Source organism: Rattus norvegicus, chromosome 7 (assembly GCF_021556685.1).
Source record: "Rattus norvegicus strain SHRSP/BbbUtx chromosome 7, alternate assembly SHRSP_T2T, whole genome shotgun sequence".
Lineage (NCBI taxonomy): Eukaryota > Metazoa > Chordata > Mammalia > Rodentia > Muridae > Rattus > Rattus norvegicus.
Genome location: NC_141540.1, coordinates 54,920,656 through 54,934,861, shown reverse-complemented (window position 1 = coordinate 54,934,861; position 14,206 = coordinate 54,920,656). Strand labels below are relative to the sequence as shown.

At 40.7% G+C, this 14,206-nt stretch overlaps 1 protein-coding gene across 8 annotated transcripts in view; it reads left to right on the top strand.

Annotated features, from left to right (window-relative positions):
• Nav3 (neuron navigator 3) overlaps window positions 1–14,206 on the top strand; it is a 330,800-nt gene that overhangs the window by 167,351 nt on the left and 149,243 nt on the right. For 2 of the 8 annotated variants that reach the window (XM_087557241.1, XM_087557240.1), the window contains exon 1: window positions 6,621–7,917. In XM_087557241.1, the coding sequence (XP_087413367.1) occupies window positions 7,395–7,917 (523 nt within the window). In that variant the 5' untranslated portion in view covers window positions 6,621–7,394. 8 annotated transcript variants of the gene reach the window in all.

Genomic DNA, 14,206 nt, shown 5'->3' with positions numbered 1-14,206 from the left:
CCCCTTCCACACACACCTAATTCCTTCATCCTCTCTTAGTTTACCAAAATAACAGGTGTTTTACTCAATTCTTTACCTGGCCCATGCAATAATAAATACATATAAAGAAATTCACTTACTGGTTGAAGTGATACACTCTATAGTCATCACCTCAACCTTAAGATTATCCAACAGCCCTAGTAACCATTATGTTCCCAAACTCTGCTTGGTTCCTCAAATTCTTAGACAAAAATATTGCTCCTTTTTTTCCTCAAAACTCTAATACTACCTGTACTAGACCTATTTTTATTGGATATTTTATGTATTTACATTTCAAGTGTTATCCCCTTTCCAAGTTCCCCCCCTCTCCCACACTCCCCTTCTCCTGCTTCTATGAGGATGCTCCCCCTTCCACCCACTCCCACCTCAACATCCTGGCATTTCCCTACACTGGGGAAATGAGCCTTCACAGGACCAAGGGCTTTTCCTACTATTGATGCCAAACAACGCCATCCTCTGCTACATATGCAGCTGGAGCCATGGGTCTCTCCATGTACTCTTTGGTTGGTAGTTTAGTTTCTGGGAGCTCTGGGGAGTCTGGTTGGTTGATATTGTTCTTCCCATGGGGTTGCAAACCCCTTCAGCTCCTTCAGTTCCTTCTCTCACTCATCCATTTGACTTCCCATGCTCAGTTCAATATTTAGCTGCAAGCATCCTCATCTGTATCAGTAAGGCTCTGGCAGAGCTTCTCAGGAAACATTCATAACAGGCTTATGTCAGCAAGCACTTCTTGGAGTCAGCAATAGTGTCTGGGCTTGGTGGCTGCATATGGTGTACTAGACCTTTTAACTGTCATGTCACTTTACTGGAAAATGGGATGCAGAGAAAGGACGTCCATGAATTCTGTGCCCATTTCTACCTACCTAGAGCATTTATACCCACTTACCACGTGTTTACTTTTCTTTTTGTGGACTCTACTCTCGTTTCCCTGCTAATGTTCCCCTTCAATACCAAACTATCCTTTTAGACCATGAAGTAATGACATATCTCTAATTTCAATATAATACAAGACAGCATCTGTTTGCCTTCCAACTTCACGGCTATAATTTAATTCTTCTGTCCTACTCTGAGTAACCTTCAAACCAGCCACTAATCCTTTCTCTTTGTTGCCCTAGCTTACTCTAACTAGCCTTTTCCCTTCATGTCTGCACTGAAATTGCTCTTAATTGAAGTTGTTATTATTGAAGACCTGTCCAAATCTAAGGATTAAACTGTATGGTTCATCATATTGACCTCTAACCAGGAGTCTAAGAAACTTTCTGGCTTGATTTCAACATTCCATTGATTTCCCCCCAAACCTCACTGTTTGTTCTTTCCTGGTATTCATTTATAGTCATGCCTTTTCATCCTAATTTCCTATCGTTGAAACAAATCTGTTATCTTCCCAAGACTTTATTTATACATGTGTACAACAGTAATCTGTGGCTGTAGATGTGATTCATACACTATCGGCTCACAAAATTTTCTCTCCTCTTGTCTTGTCCCATGCAACCTGACTCAGGTATTAATTCCTTACATAGTATCACTTAAATATCTCAAATATATCTCCAACACACTACATTTAAAATCACGCCCTAAGGCTGCCTTCAAATCCCCTTTGGCTTGCACCTCTCCTTGTTGGTTGGTAGTAATGCAAGCCTCCAGTTTCTCAGGCCTGATACTAAAGAATCCTTTGTGACCTCTGTCACCTCATGTACAGTCCATTACCCTATGTTACTGGTCCTATGTGTAATGCCTGCTTTCTGAACTCAGGAGTATGGGAGTAAACTTTGGGTGTGTTTCTCAATATTTGATATTTTTCTATACTGTCCCCTCAGAAACTCAGAAGCTCAATATGGACAATACTGTATGCCATCTCCACAAGAACTAAAGTGCTGTTCTAGCACTATAACTCAGTGAGAAAGTACTATCCTATAAATGGGAATGCATAAATTGAACTTTTAACACTGCACAAAACAAGCAAACTGCTAATATTCTACTCAGTTTAAAAGGAGTAGAATAATTGTGTTCTCAAGATATAGCTAGAATAGAACCCTTCCTTTCTGTGTCTGTTTTATTTACTGCTATATCCTAGTCTGTAATTGAGACCTAACTCCTATCCAATTGCTGTTTCTGAAATGAAAAACCATGTGGATATTATATAAATGAGATGCTGGATGGGGGAGAGCCCTAAACAGTTTTTACGTGTATACAGCATGCAGGGAAGGAGAGAACTACTCTAGGCTTTGGGAGACTTGCCAGTCAATGGGGCTCAAGATAAACATAGGGTGGTTAGCACTCAATGAAAGCTCTGACTGTTTTAAGTTTGCAAGCTGAACTTTCCCAGGAGGCTTAGGTGTTTGAATGCATGCTCCTATTTCTGGCTGGCGGTGCTACTCAGTAAGGTCTGAGACCTCAAAGAGATCATGAGGCTCTAGATGTGGAACTGTGGTGCTGGAAGATATGGACCACTGGGGGCAGGCTTTTCCATTCCATAGTTGAGTCTCCCTCTTCCTAACTTAAGGTTTGAGTGGCCAGTCTCCTCCAGCTCCTGCCACACCCACTGCACCTGATAGAATTTCTACCTCAAACTGAGAATCAATCCTTTCTATCCTTGAGTTGCTTCTCCTTGTGTATTTTGTCTCAGCAATAAGGAATGTAACTAATAAAGACCTGAGTGGGAAAACAAAATTATATCATCACTGTAGTTTTTTTTTTTTAATATGAAGAATGAAACTGCCTCTCTCTTCCTCTGAAAAATTTGGTACGTTACCCAGGGAGAAAGAAAGCCCTTTTCTTTTAATTAAAAATTGTCAAATCCATCTCTGTCCCATTACTTGCATGATATATGGCCTGTAAGGACTATAATACTTTTAAGGAGCGAACTTTGTTCATATCACAGTGGAAATTGGTTAGAGGGATTTGCTAAGAGGGAGGCTTAGCTGTCTACATTCTCCTTGATGTAATATCTCACTGGTAGTGATTTAAATGTCTTTTTTTCAAGAAAATGTTGTGGAAAAAATTAGTGTAATTCAATTTGGGTGTGGGGTAATGGTTAGAAATGGGGCGCCTTTGCAGTTGAAGAATCTTCATAACATTTTAATAATCTCCAAGGTTGTGAGAACATCCCTCAAGTTTCCTTTAGTTCCTCAGAGTCTTTTGGAGAAAGATGCCTGCCATTCACCTAATCCGATGACAATGATTCTAATAATTATTTTTATGCATATGAAATCCGTAGCAGTGAATAAACTGGTTTACAGCTCCTAGCACTTACTCTAAGATTCCAGGTGTGATACTCTGTATTCCACTCCACAAGAACTAGCAGTTCAGGTTTTGTATTCCTGGATGAACGTGTCATGTATGTTCATTGCTTCAGCTTTGTTTGTATTTTTACCTGCTTTGCCAGAGAGAGTTTATTCCCTGAGACCATTTCTTTCAGTGGCAAGGAATCCAACCAAATGTAATTTGAGTTTAAATGTTTGTCACATTGTAGAGTGGCTTTAGATTTTGCTTTCCACTTAAGTTCACATTTGCCTTTTTCTCTTCCTTTTGCATAACGTTCTCTATGTGCAACATTTGTGCCATGCAGTTTTTAACCTTTAATTGGAATATATTGAGTACCTGGAACCTTGCTTTCTAAGAAATAATATTGAAATAAGTAGATGATTTCATGGAATTACTGTAGAACCAAATGTATAGGTTTAGCCAAAGGATAAGGTAGTGGTTACTTGCATTTTTACATTTAAAAAATATAAGTGATATCTGGCATTTAAGAGCCTTGCAAATGATCACTAGAATTTCCATCTCCTGAATGTTTATATAGTCTAAGGAGATTTAGCTCTTGTGATTCAAATTAGCTTAGATATTCTACTCAAATAGCAAAATATGATAGCAATGTTTACAGAAGACTTGAGAGCATTCTTTTCCAGGGCCTTATATTGGATATATTTTATTTCATAAATATTAGACAAAATTAGAATGAGTCACATTTCTGCAGTCATTCTCGTTTTTCTCCATGGAAGCTTTTCCTCCACCTTGTATAACATGCGTTTCTCTGTGTGAATCCAAATAAATAAAAATACCCTTGTGCCATGCACAGGCAACAAAGCAGTGACGAATGCCTGTAGTGATGTAAGTAGGTTCCCTACAGTTGTCAGGGCAAATTTACATCTAGTGCTTCCAGGGGCAAAAAAAGTACTGTAATTACATGCTTGTTATAAAATCTTTAAATACGGAGAAAAAATGACAACCACCCCCGTTTGCCATTTCTTTTGTTGGGCTATCTTTCCGAAATATGTATGCTATTTCTCTACAGTTTCCTCTTTGCTTGGTTTTGTGGAATTTAGCCCATGTTTACAGTCTTTCCTCCATAAAGAGAATGCTGTATTTCTGGCCCAGGAGAATTAGGATGACATAGGCCATTTGATTTGATAAATAAAATGAGAGTAGGAAAAACAATGACATGGGCCCTTCCTGAACAGAAGCATTGAGATTTGTTGTGGACATTGCTCATCTCTGCAATGTCATAAGATCAATATGTCCCAGTCTGTGGTCTTGGTATGGGTCTCAGAGTAAAATATACCAGAGAAAGAGCTGTTAATCATGACAAGGAGGATATTGATATCAACAAAGTGCACTTTTGTTTTGAAAGGCAGTCTGAACAACGTTTCTTAACCTTGACGGTGCTGACATTAGAGAGTACACAGGTCCTTTGTGCATGCTTTGGAATCTGTCATCCTACGATGTCTAACACCACCATCGCTCCCATTCTGTAGATGTCAACCTCTCCCATTGGACCCACAAATGTCTCCTAGGGAACAAAAGCCATCCTCAATTAGAAACCACTAATCTCAGCCTAGTGGCTCTCAAAATGGGGTCTCAGAGCCAGCAGTGCTTGGGAACATATTGGAAAAGCAATGTCACGACCTTCTAAGACCTACTAAATGAAGAGTTGTGGGGCTAGTGCCTCAAAATGGTACTTTAATAAGTCCTTTTAGTGGTTCTTTAGAGAAACTGGAAAACCACTGGTTAAGCTGATTGGCACATAAACACCCTTTTGACAGGGGAGGGTATAATTATTGCTTTCATGTATACATGCAGAAGTTCAGCTCTTTGACCTATAAAGTATTAGGGTTCCTTTCAGTGAGGCCTTGGGCTACATTACCGTATGTCAAGCAATATATGTGCAGCCTGAGTCATAGAAATATAACACTTCCACCTTAAGAACTGCATTATTGTCTCATAGTCCGAAAACACTTAGGTTTAATAAACTTGAAAGGAAGAAACTATTTTTTTGTAACAAAATTGATTTTGAAGCATAATGATCAATTTCAGATATATATATGTATATATATATATATTTTTCATTTAAACATGTATTATGTAAGCACAACTTTTTAAAGTGTGAAAATTAGTAATCAACATTTGTAATTGATGACTGGCTTGTTGATGACATCATATTAATAACCTTTCTTTCCATCCAATTTATAACCTGGATTTAAGTATGTCGTGCACTGAATGGGGCCATGGGATGGCATTCCCTTTTCAAATGAAGTTGTCATCAGTGGAAAGCAATAAGAATTTTATTGTGCTATTTTATATATGTAGGAATAGGGAGTTTCTCCCACTTGAGAGTGGAAACTGTAACTGAAAGTGGAAATCACGATTTTATTTATCCTCTCTGAAGACAATGAAGACTATATGCAATTTCACTGATATACTTCACTGTCATAATACAATACTTGATACACTATTTTCCCATGCCCCCTTTCAGTGTATAGTATTTGGGAACAGAAAATCTTCAAAAGTTCTTTTATTTTTCTTTAATAGCCTTTTGAATCATCTAGGCTGTACGTGATTTCTGATATAACACATATTTGCTTTGTGAAAACAAAATGGCCTAAAACCTGGATTTCATCCTAATAGCATGGTGAACACACCCAGTATGAGACAAAAATTAAAAAAATACCATTTAAGATTCCTATATTTAGCAAAATATGAATTATTAAGAGTTGATTATACTGTGATAAGTTTATGTGTGAGTTGACTTAAGAAACTGCTCGATATACAAAAAAAATCACAATGTACATTGTGATGTTCAAAAATCATAATGTACATGGTGGTATACAACAGTAATAATGTGCATTGTGTATTTTATTTTTTTATATCTTTTTATTCTGCACGGGACTATAAACTTTGAGTTTGAGTAACTTACTTCAGTTAAGACCTTTTTCTTCCACGTTTTTGAAGGAAATAAGGAAGAAATCTTAATTTCATTATCATGGTAGGATTTTATTCATTATCTTCAGAATTTAAAGGGGTAAAACACCTTGAACTTGTTCTTCAGAAGATAGGATGAGGTCTTTCCCTTTAAAACATTACCTGCCAGAGGGGAGAGGGAGTCAGGCTCCAGTTTTCGGGTCCTTTACACTCTTGAATTTGATTTGTGCTTTGACAGCAAGAATGCCCACAGTCGGATGGCAGATCCGCCTGCTTCAGCTGCCTGCAGCTATAGCCATTCTCAGAATCAGGAAGAGCGTGCTGTGTAAGAGTGTGTGTGAGAGCGTGTGTGTTCCTGTGTAGGAGGCTGGGTTGGCTGAGAGTCATTGAGATGTGCAGAGAATCGGTCGTATAGCATCTCATTCAGGCTTGGCTCTGAAACCTGTGGCATTCTCGCTTGGCCAGCTGCTGCCGTGGTGCCTCTGTTTTAATTTAGCAGGATGTTTGCTGCCATGGCAGCTAGCAGCATCCACTGCAGCAGCAAGGGAGAACCAGAGATCTGAGGATGCAGGTGGAATACTAAAAGACGACAGAGGCTCAGTCAGGGCTGGGCTTACTGGCTTCGTTTTTTGCTGTCGGTGGGCTCTGCTGCAGGAGCCGCACTGTGTCAGCTCGTTAGAGTAAAGGTTTCACAGAGCTCAATCAGCGGAAAGGCTGGTGAGAAGCAAGGCTGTGGGGCGGGAACGAGAGACACCCTGCTTGGCTTCCACCTTGCATTTCGGAACACAGAAGCAATAGAGGGAAATGCGGACGCACCATCCTGCTGAGAAGTACGATTGGATGAAGCCAGGCAAACAGAGTTGGCTTCCTGGGTGACTTTTTTTCAGCTGGAGCAGAGTCTTTCGTGAACTCTTTTTTGGCTTAAGACATAATTTACGCAAAATGTTTTGTAAGTACTGCTGATCGGTGAAACGATGTGGCAAGATCAATTGTGGGAAAGTGATTGTGTCTACCCTGTCTCGACAATGTCCTGTGAATGTCTGAGCCCGAGCTTTTGTTGAAGTGCACGTGCTAATTAAAACCAGAAAGGGACAGTTACAATTGTGGTGTAAAGAGACAATATGAAGTCCGACTGAAAAGAAGGAGGCGTTAGAACCATGCAGCAGGCAGCTGGGCTCTCTGTGTTTTGCGGCAAAGAAGTAAAGAAAAAGGGAGCTTGCCTTCAGAAACAAAAGTCTTTGACCAACCTTTCCCTCTCCAGTGAGGGGGAGAGGAGACCTACTGTGCGCATCTCCAACTGGTTTGGAAACGCTGCAAAGGCTAGCCAGAGAGAATCCAACTATGCAGAAAGAAGGTGTCTCTCAAGGTTTCTGTCTAGGTCTGTGCAGTCACTGTATCACGGCAGCGGCTCGGGATCATGGAGCCTGCCTGCAGGAGGCAGCCAGTCCTGTGCTGATGACCTAGAGGACTGGCCTGCGAGAAGGGGCTTGGATGGCGAAAGTGATGAAGACAGCAAGTCCGAAGATGAGAACGGGTCCTCCAAGCCAAGCAGTACAAGCCGAAGTTGGGCTGAAGAGGAGGGAGAAAGCTGCCTACGGGAAGGGACGGCTCACCTGGATGAGGACGTGATTCTCACCATGCTGGGCGATCTGGAGCAGGCACTTTATAGTGACTTACTAGGTGAGTCCAGGTTGCCAAGGACAGGATTCATGGCAGTCATTTACCTTTCATTTTCCAACTAATTATATATATATATATATATATATATATATATATATATATATATATATATATATATATATATTTCTAATTTCATCTTCCTCAAAATTATTTTCCTTGTAAAGCTGAACTGTGAATCCCAGTTTTGAAATTTAGCTGGGCAAACTATATAGCCTCAGTTTGGGGTATCACTTGGCCTGGGTGTCTAGGATATCCTAAACGGAGTTTTGCTTTTACTTAGTCTTTTATGGACACTTGGTTAACGTCCCTCAAGGTGACCTTACCCTTCACGTGTAGTGAAGATGGAATGGTCTCCGGGGTAAATTTCTGTAAGGTTTCATTTGCTGTCTTGGAGTTCCCTATATAGATGGCTGCTCCCCTTTGATGTTTCATGCCTCTTGCACACAGAGGCCTGTGCTCTCTTGCCTTAGCCTTGATTTCCTGCCTTCTGCCATCCTTTCTTTCTTCCTTCCTGTATCTGGGAACAGCTGCTCCTCTATATGTATAACTATAACACATAGTTTTGCTACATCTGAACTATGGAAAGAGCTGCTAAGCGTTTTCACAATCTTTTAAATGACAATATTCTGTTGTAACTTGTGACATCATTTTTAACTAGATGGGTGGAAAGGGTTTTTCTGGGTGAAACTTTAAATGTCGACCCTGCCACTTCCCTAACACATGTACCTGAAGAAGTGCCGGCATATAATCTTTCTACATTCAATTTTCCACTGTCACATATTTTGCTTCATATAGTTGCCTCAGAATCTCTAAATGTTAAGCCACAGGGCACATGGTATCTCGTGTCAGTGTGGGCTTTCCAAAAGGACTTTGTATAGCATTCTGCAAGTTCAAGAGCACTGCCCCCCTTGTCCTCTGATCCCTTTGTTTCCCATACACAGATGGTGCTAAGTATGGATTTGTTTCTATTCTCTATGTGAACGTCCAGTGACAAGGTGTTTTATGAGGTTGTCTGGGATGTTTCAGGGAACAGCTTTGGAATGAGAAGGCTTAGAGAGGCAGCCAAGGCAAATACGGCTCAATTTTGCATGTCAGTTTGGCTCGGGAAGAGTAATGATCACACGGTTTCGAGAACAGTGATTTCTGAATGTGAATCCAGCAGGTACTCAGGCACCAGAGATTTAGTTACACAGCATTCTATGATGTGGGTGATGAGCTGTTTCTCATAGAGGAAGCTCTGCATGGTATGAAGATGAGAGGAAGTCTTGATCCATATGTCTTTTCCCCATTTTTTTTCCTATTTCTTTTTGATCCCCTGGAACTGTAGAGTCAAACGGTATTCATCCCTGGCTCATAAAATTGCAGCATTCGTCTTGTTCTAAGTACCTTTCATGTTAGCATTTTCAACTGTGTGAGCAGAGTGTGGTCCCCAGGCAGGGTTCGGAGGTTGCTGTGTTAAATGACTGTAAGATGTGGTTGGGTATAAGGATGAAACCACGCCCATTGTGCATAAATAACCTGGATTATTACTGTAACAGGATAACCTCCCAAAAGAAGAGTGTTTGCCGGGTATTTGAACTGAGATCTTGCTTATCATATCCACATGTCTATTCTCCATAAACGTTTCTCCTTCTACCCACCAGTGCCAGCATTCAAAAATGCAAGTAAGAAGTAAGGGGAAGGACACTGTCAACTAGTTCTGAAATATTTCCATATGTTCATCCCTCCATATCGAGCATGAGAAGGACATTTCCTAAGTTGTGATGCTTTAACTTTGTAGAATTTCTACTGTCTTATTGACTAGGATCTGCTTATGACTCAAAATGGCCTAGGTTAGCTTGGCCAAAGTTTTATGAGTTCAATATTCTTACTATTGAGTATCCTAATAAATTATACTGGCTAGGATCTATGCTACACATATTTATAACACAATGTTCTCAACACTATCTTACCATTGACCATCTTTTTTCTATACCTATCACATATCAAGATCATAAGAATGAGTTTAAAATTTTTATATGAAAATCATGGATGGGGGACATCCACAAAAAAGGGTTACTATTCAAAATGAGAAAAGCTTTCAATGGCAAAGTGTGCAGAGGGAATTCTGTAATGGATCCAGTTAAATAAATCAGGTTTCACACATATATAATTTGATTTCTATTAAAAGATGGTAGTGTGGCAATGTTAATTATAATATGTATAATTAAAGCATATATAGTAAAAGCAGACCATCTGAATTAAATTCTCTATTATGCACTAGTTGTGAAGCAGAGACACTATTCTGGAAGCTGTTGGAAAACCCTTTGCACCAGTGTTAAAAATTCAAGTGGATTAGAGAATGCACAATTTGAAAAAAGGTGTTGAAGTCTCTACCATTGGATTAGCAAAAATAAGAAGCCTCTTTTGAGAATAATGGTTGAGTTTCAGATTATGCAGATGGGGAAAAAAGGAATCATTTCTGTTTAAGAAAATTTCTTGTGTCCATCATTCTCATAACTTTTCTTTATTTGCTAAGGATAGATAGATAGATAGATAGATAGATAGTTAGATAGATAGATAGATCCTTTGATTTGGCCTCCTCCCAACCCCCACAGAGCCTTACTACATCATCTGAACACTGCTTTGAAAGGCTTTCCAGACTGCAATAGTTCCTTAGGGGATTACAAATGCACTTAGTTTTTTTCTTGCCTTTTGTGGGTCACTGAAATTATTTACTGAAATACATTTAGCTCTGGTCATTATCCTTCATGGAGTGAATAAGGCAGCAAAGATGGTTTGCTCCGTAAGTGTTGGGGGCAGAGATCTGTCTGTTTGATTGCCATGGGTGGCATAGTGTCATGTGTGAATGTCCTTAGGAGAAAAATCAAAGAAAGAAGGAAGAGGGACTCTATAGCTCTAACATTTGAGGGAAACTGCATAACCAAGTCCAGATTTTAACTAGAAGTGTCCATAGATTAAACACTCCTCTTAGGCTACCAAAAGGAAATAGACACGAAAAATAATTCAGTGAAGCAAAATGTTTATGGTCGTTGTTCTTAAAAGTATTATTTAAAACGTATGGAGAATAGTTCAAATATCAATTCCAATGTAGTGATTTGAAAAATTGTTAAGACACAGCCTGGTTGCAGGTAGGCCAGGGACAGGAAGCACACAATGATGCAGCCCATGAGTATAGTCCAGGTCAGTGCTTCGCATCTCCCCTCCTCTGCCCCCCACCCGACACCCCCATCCCCATCCCCCTGTGGAAAGGGTCTCTACTTCCTGGCTCTTATGGTCTCTAGTGGAACTTCATCTTTAAATTTCCTCACCACCTCCCTCTGCCCCCCTCTCTACCTCTGCCTCCTGTGATTGTTTTCAGGAGAGAATGTCCTGGGTGGGAGACAGGATGGGGGAGGGGAAAAGGGGAACAGGATCAGTCATGGTGGGGGTTGTGTTGAGACAGGAGAGAAGCCCCGGGGGCCAGCAGAGTGAATGGAAATATGTAACCCTTTGGGAGGAGGTGTTGGGGGATCCTCTTGAATGTATCAGAAACCTGGAAAATGCCCAACAGTGTGGAGAGTCTACAGCCAGTAGAAAGACAGGGCCTCAAGGGGAGGGATAGGGTTGCCATCCCACAGTCAGAAATTCTGATCCAGAATTGTTCCAATCTAAAAGAACTTCAGCGACAAAAATGGAGAAGAAACTGAGGGACAGGAGGTCCAGTGACCCTCCCAACTTGGGATTCATCTCAAGGTGAAGCTCTAAGTCCTGACACTATTACTGATGCTATGTTGTGCTTACAGATAAGAGCAGAGCATGGCTGTCCTCTGAGAGGCCCAACAAACAGCTGACTGAGCAGACACAGATACTTATACCCAACCATTGGACTGAAATCAGGGACCCCTGTGGTTGAATTAGGGAAAGGCTAGAAGAAGCTGAGGAGAAGGGCCACCCAATAGGAAGACCAGCAGTCTCAACCAACCTGAACCCCTGAAATCTCTCAGACACTGAGCCAATACACTTGGCAATCAGGCAATACAATCAGGCAGCATACACTAGCTGGTCCAGGCCTCCTCCCCACCACCATATATACAGCAGAAGACTGCCTGGTATGGACTCCAGGGACAGGGGACATCCTCAGAGAGACAGGGGAGGAGGAATGGGATGAGTAACTGTAGAAGGTGGGACCTGGAGGAGGGCAATGACTGGCCGGACTATTAAAAAATTAATAGTAATAATAGTAATAATAATAATAATAACAACAACACCTCTCCAAACTCAAAAATAAACAAAAACCAAAAAAAGAAAAACCAAAAAAAAAAACAAATAACAACAGCAAAATAAATAAATAAAACCACCACAACAAAAAATGTCCTCATCATTTTATCCCATTCTGTTGCTTCTGCCTTCATTTGGTCAATGCTATATTCTTCCCCCACTCTTTAAATTTTTCTGCGCAAGCCTTCTTTTTATTCCCCAACATTGTAGAAGAGAACTTGGAAATTGAAATGGAGCATCTCAGGAACTGTTTCCCATGGACTGTGTCCTATCGTTGAGAATCACGCCTGCTGTTTGCAGGGAGGATGTGGTTGGGACCTTGGAGCTTAGAAGCAGTCCTAGTTTCTGAGGAAGTTGACCTACAGGATTAGAGATGGCATGGTTTGGATCCATGTGGAGAAGTTTAGTCCACACGACTGCCATTCCATCTTCTATTTTTTCCACTTGTTCAACTATGTTTCTTTTAACGAAGCAATCCAATACAGCCTCGATCTGAAATAATAATGCTGTTAAAGTGTCACTTAAATGGAGCCAACATTTATAAATGAGTAGGAACAAGGTTGAGAGCTGGGCTAGACTAGTGGCTGTGTGGACCAACATCCATGCTGAGCGGTAATGAACAAAGCAGTAATGTTTGTCTAAGACAGATGGTGGAGGGACCATCAGTCTTGGTCTGTGAGTGGTGCTGTGAAAGAGTTTTCTTCAGTTACTTTCAGAGCTGCTGGATCCACTGAGTGGCCCTTACAAGAAAGAGATGTGGTTCATTCCCTAAAACTATTTTCATCATTAGTCCTGCCACAAATGATGGTAGAAGAGAGGTGTGGAGTTTCCGTGTTGAAGATGGAGGTGACGTAGGATGAATGCCCCTTGTGAGTGAGATGTAGCTCTGTTCCAAATAGGGCTTTCGATATGCACCTGCGCCCAAACCACTCTAAACTATATTTACAGAGACTAAGTGGACATGTGACTTTATTTCTGAATTCTGGGCTGATTACTAAGGAAGTATTCTAATGAAGAATACTAAGTATATTAGTAAAATATGCTAGCCCAGGGAATGTTAAAAGGAAGTATATGTATATGCATTTGGCCTATCTGTGTGATGATTTTCATAATGCCATTTAATACATTGATATAAGCTTCCTGCTTCTTGTCTCTTTCTAGTTTCTTTTGAGTTTTCTGCCAAACTCTCCCATCCTTTGCTTCTGCACTGTTCTCTCCTTTGCTGGCCCCTCTCAATCCATTTATCCCACTGTTTCCCTTCTTTACTCTCTCTGTTCCTTCTCTCCTCTTTAAAAACTCACACAATATATTCTCATCATGGTTTTTACTCCCCTGCCTCCTCTCAGAAAAATCCTAGAATCTCCTCACCCGTACAACTCCACTCTTTAGCCATCAGTAAGATTCAAGTCAAACCCACTTTTAAATTTCATCCTTTCCCAAGTCAGACTGGTCAAGTTCCACAATAAAACCAGTGACCGCCCATGCTGACCAGAATGTGGGGGAAGGGGGAAACTCTCCCATTGCTGGTGGGAGAACAAAACTTGTGTAGCCACTAAGGAAAGCCTTGCGATACTTCCTTGGGAAGCTGGAAATAGATCGTCAACATCCAACTCTACCACTCTTGGACATCTATCCAAAGGAGTCTATATCCTTTCCTTCTATCTCTCTTCTTCACTTCACCTTTTTTTGTGTGTGCTCCTTTTTTATATTTTTCTTAAGGTCCCTATTCCCCTCAGCCTACTCTCCTTCCTCTGCCAACCCTATGTTATTCCTCTGACAGGACTCACCAGCTTCAAATGGGATGGGTTGGGAAGTATAACACAGCTATAGACATTGTTTAATGAAAGTTCTGCACACAAAAGATGGGTGTTCATGTGCAGTGCCTGCCATTATCCCATTATCACACTCTCAGAACTACCTGTTTCATGGCTATTAGCAAGGTGTGCTTGGGTTTAGGTATTTATATCTCTGGTTAAACTGTGATCTCACCGTGTGGATGTTTACATTTCCTGTGCAAAATATGGAGGTA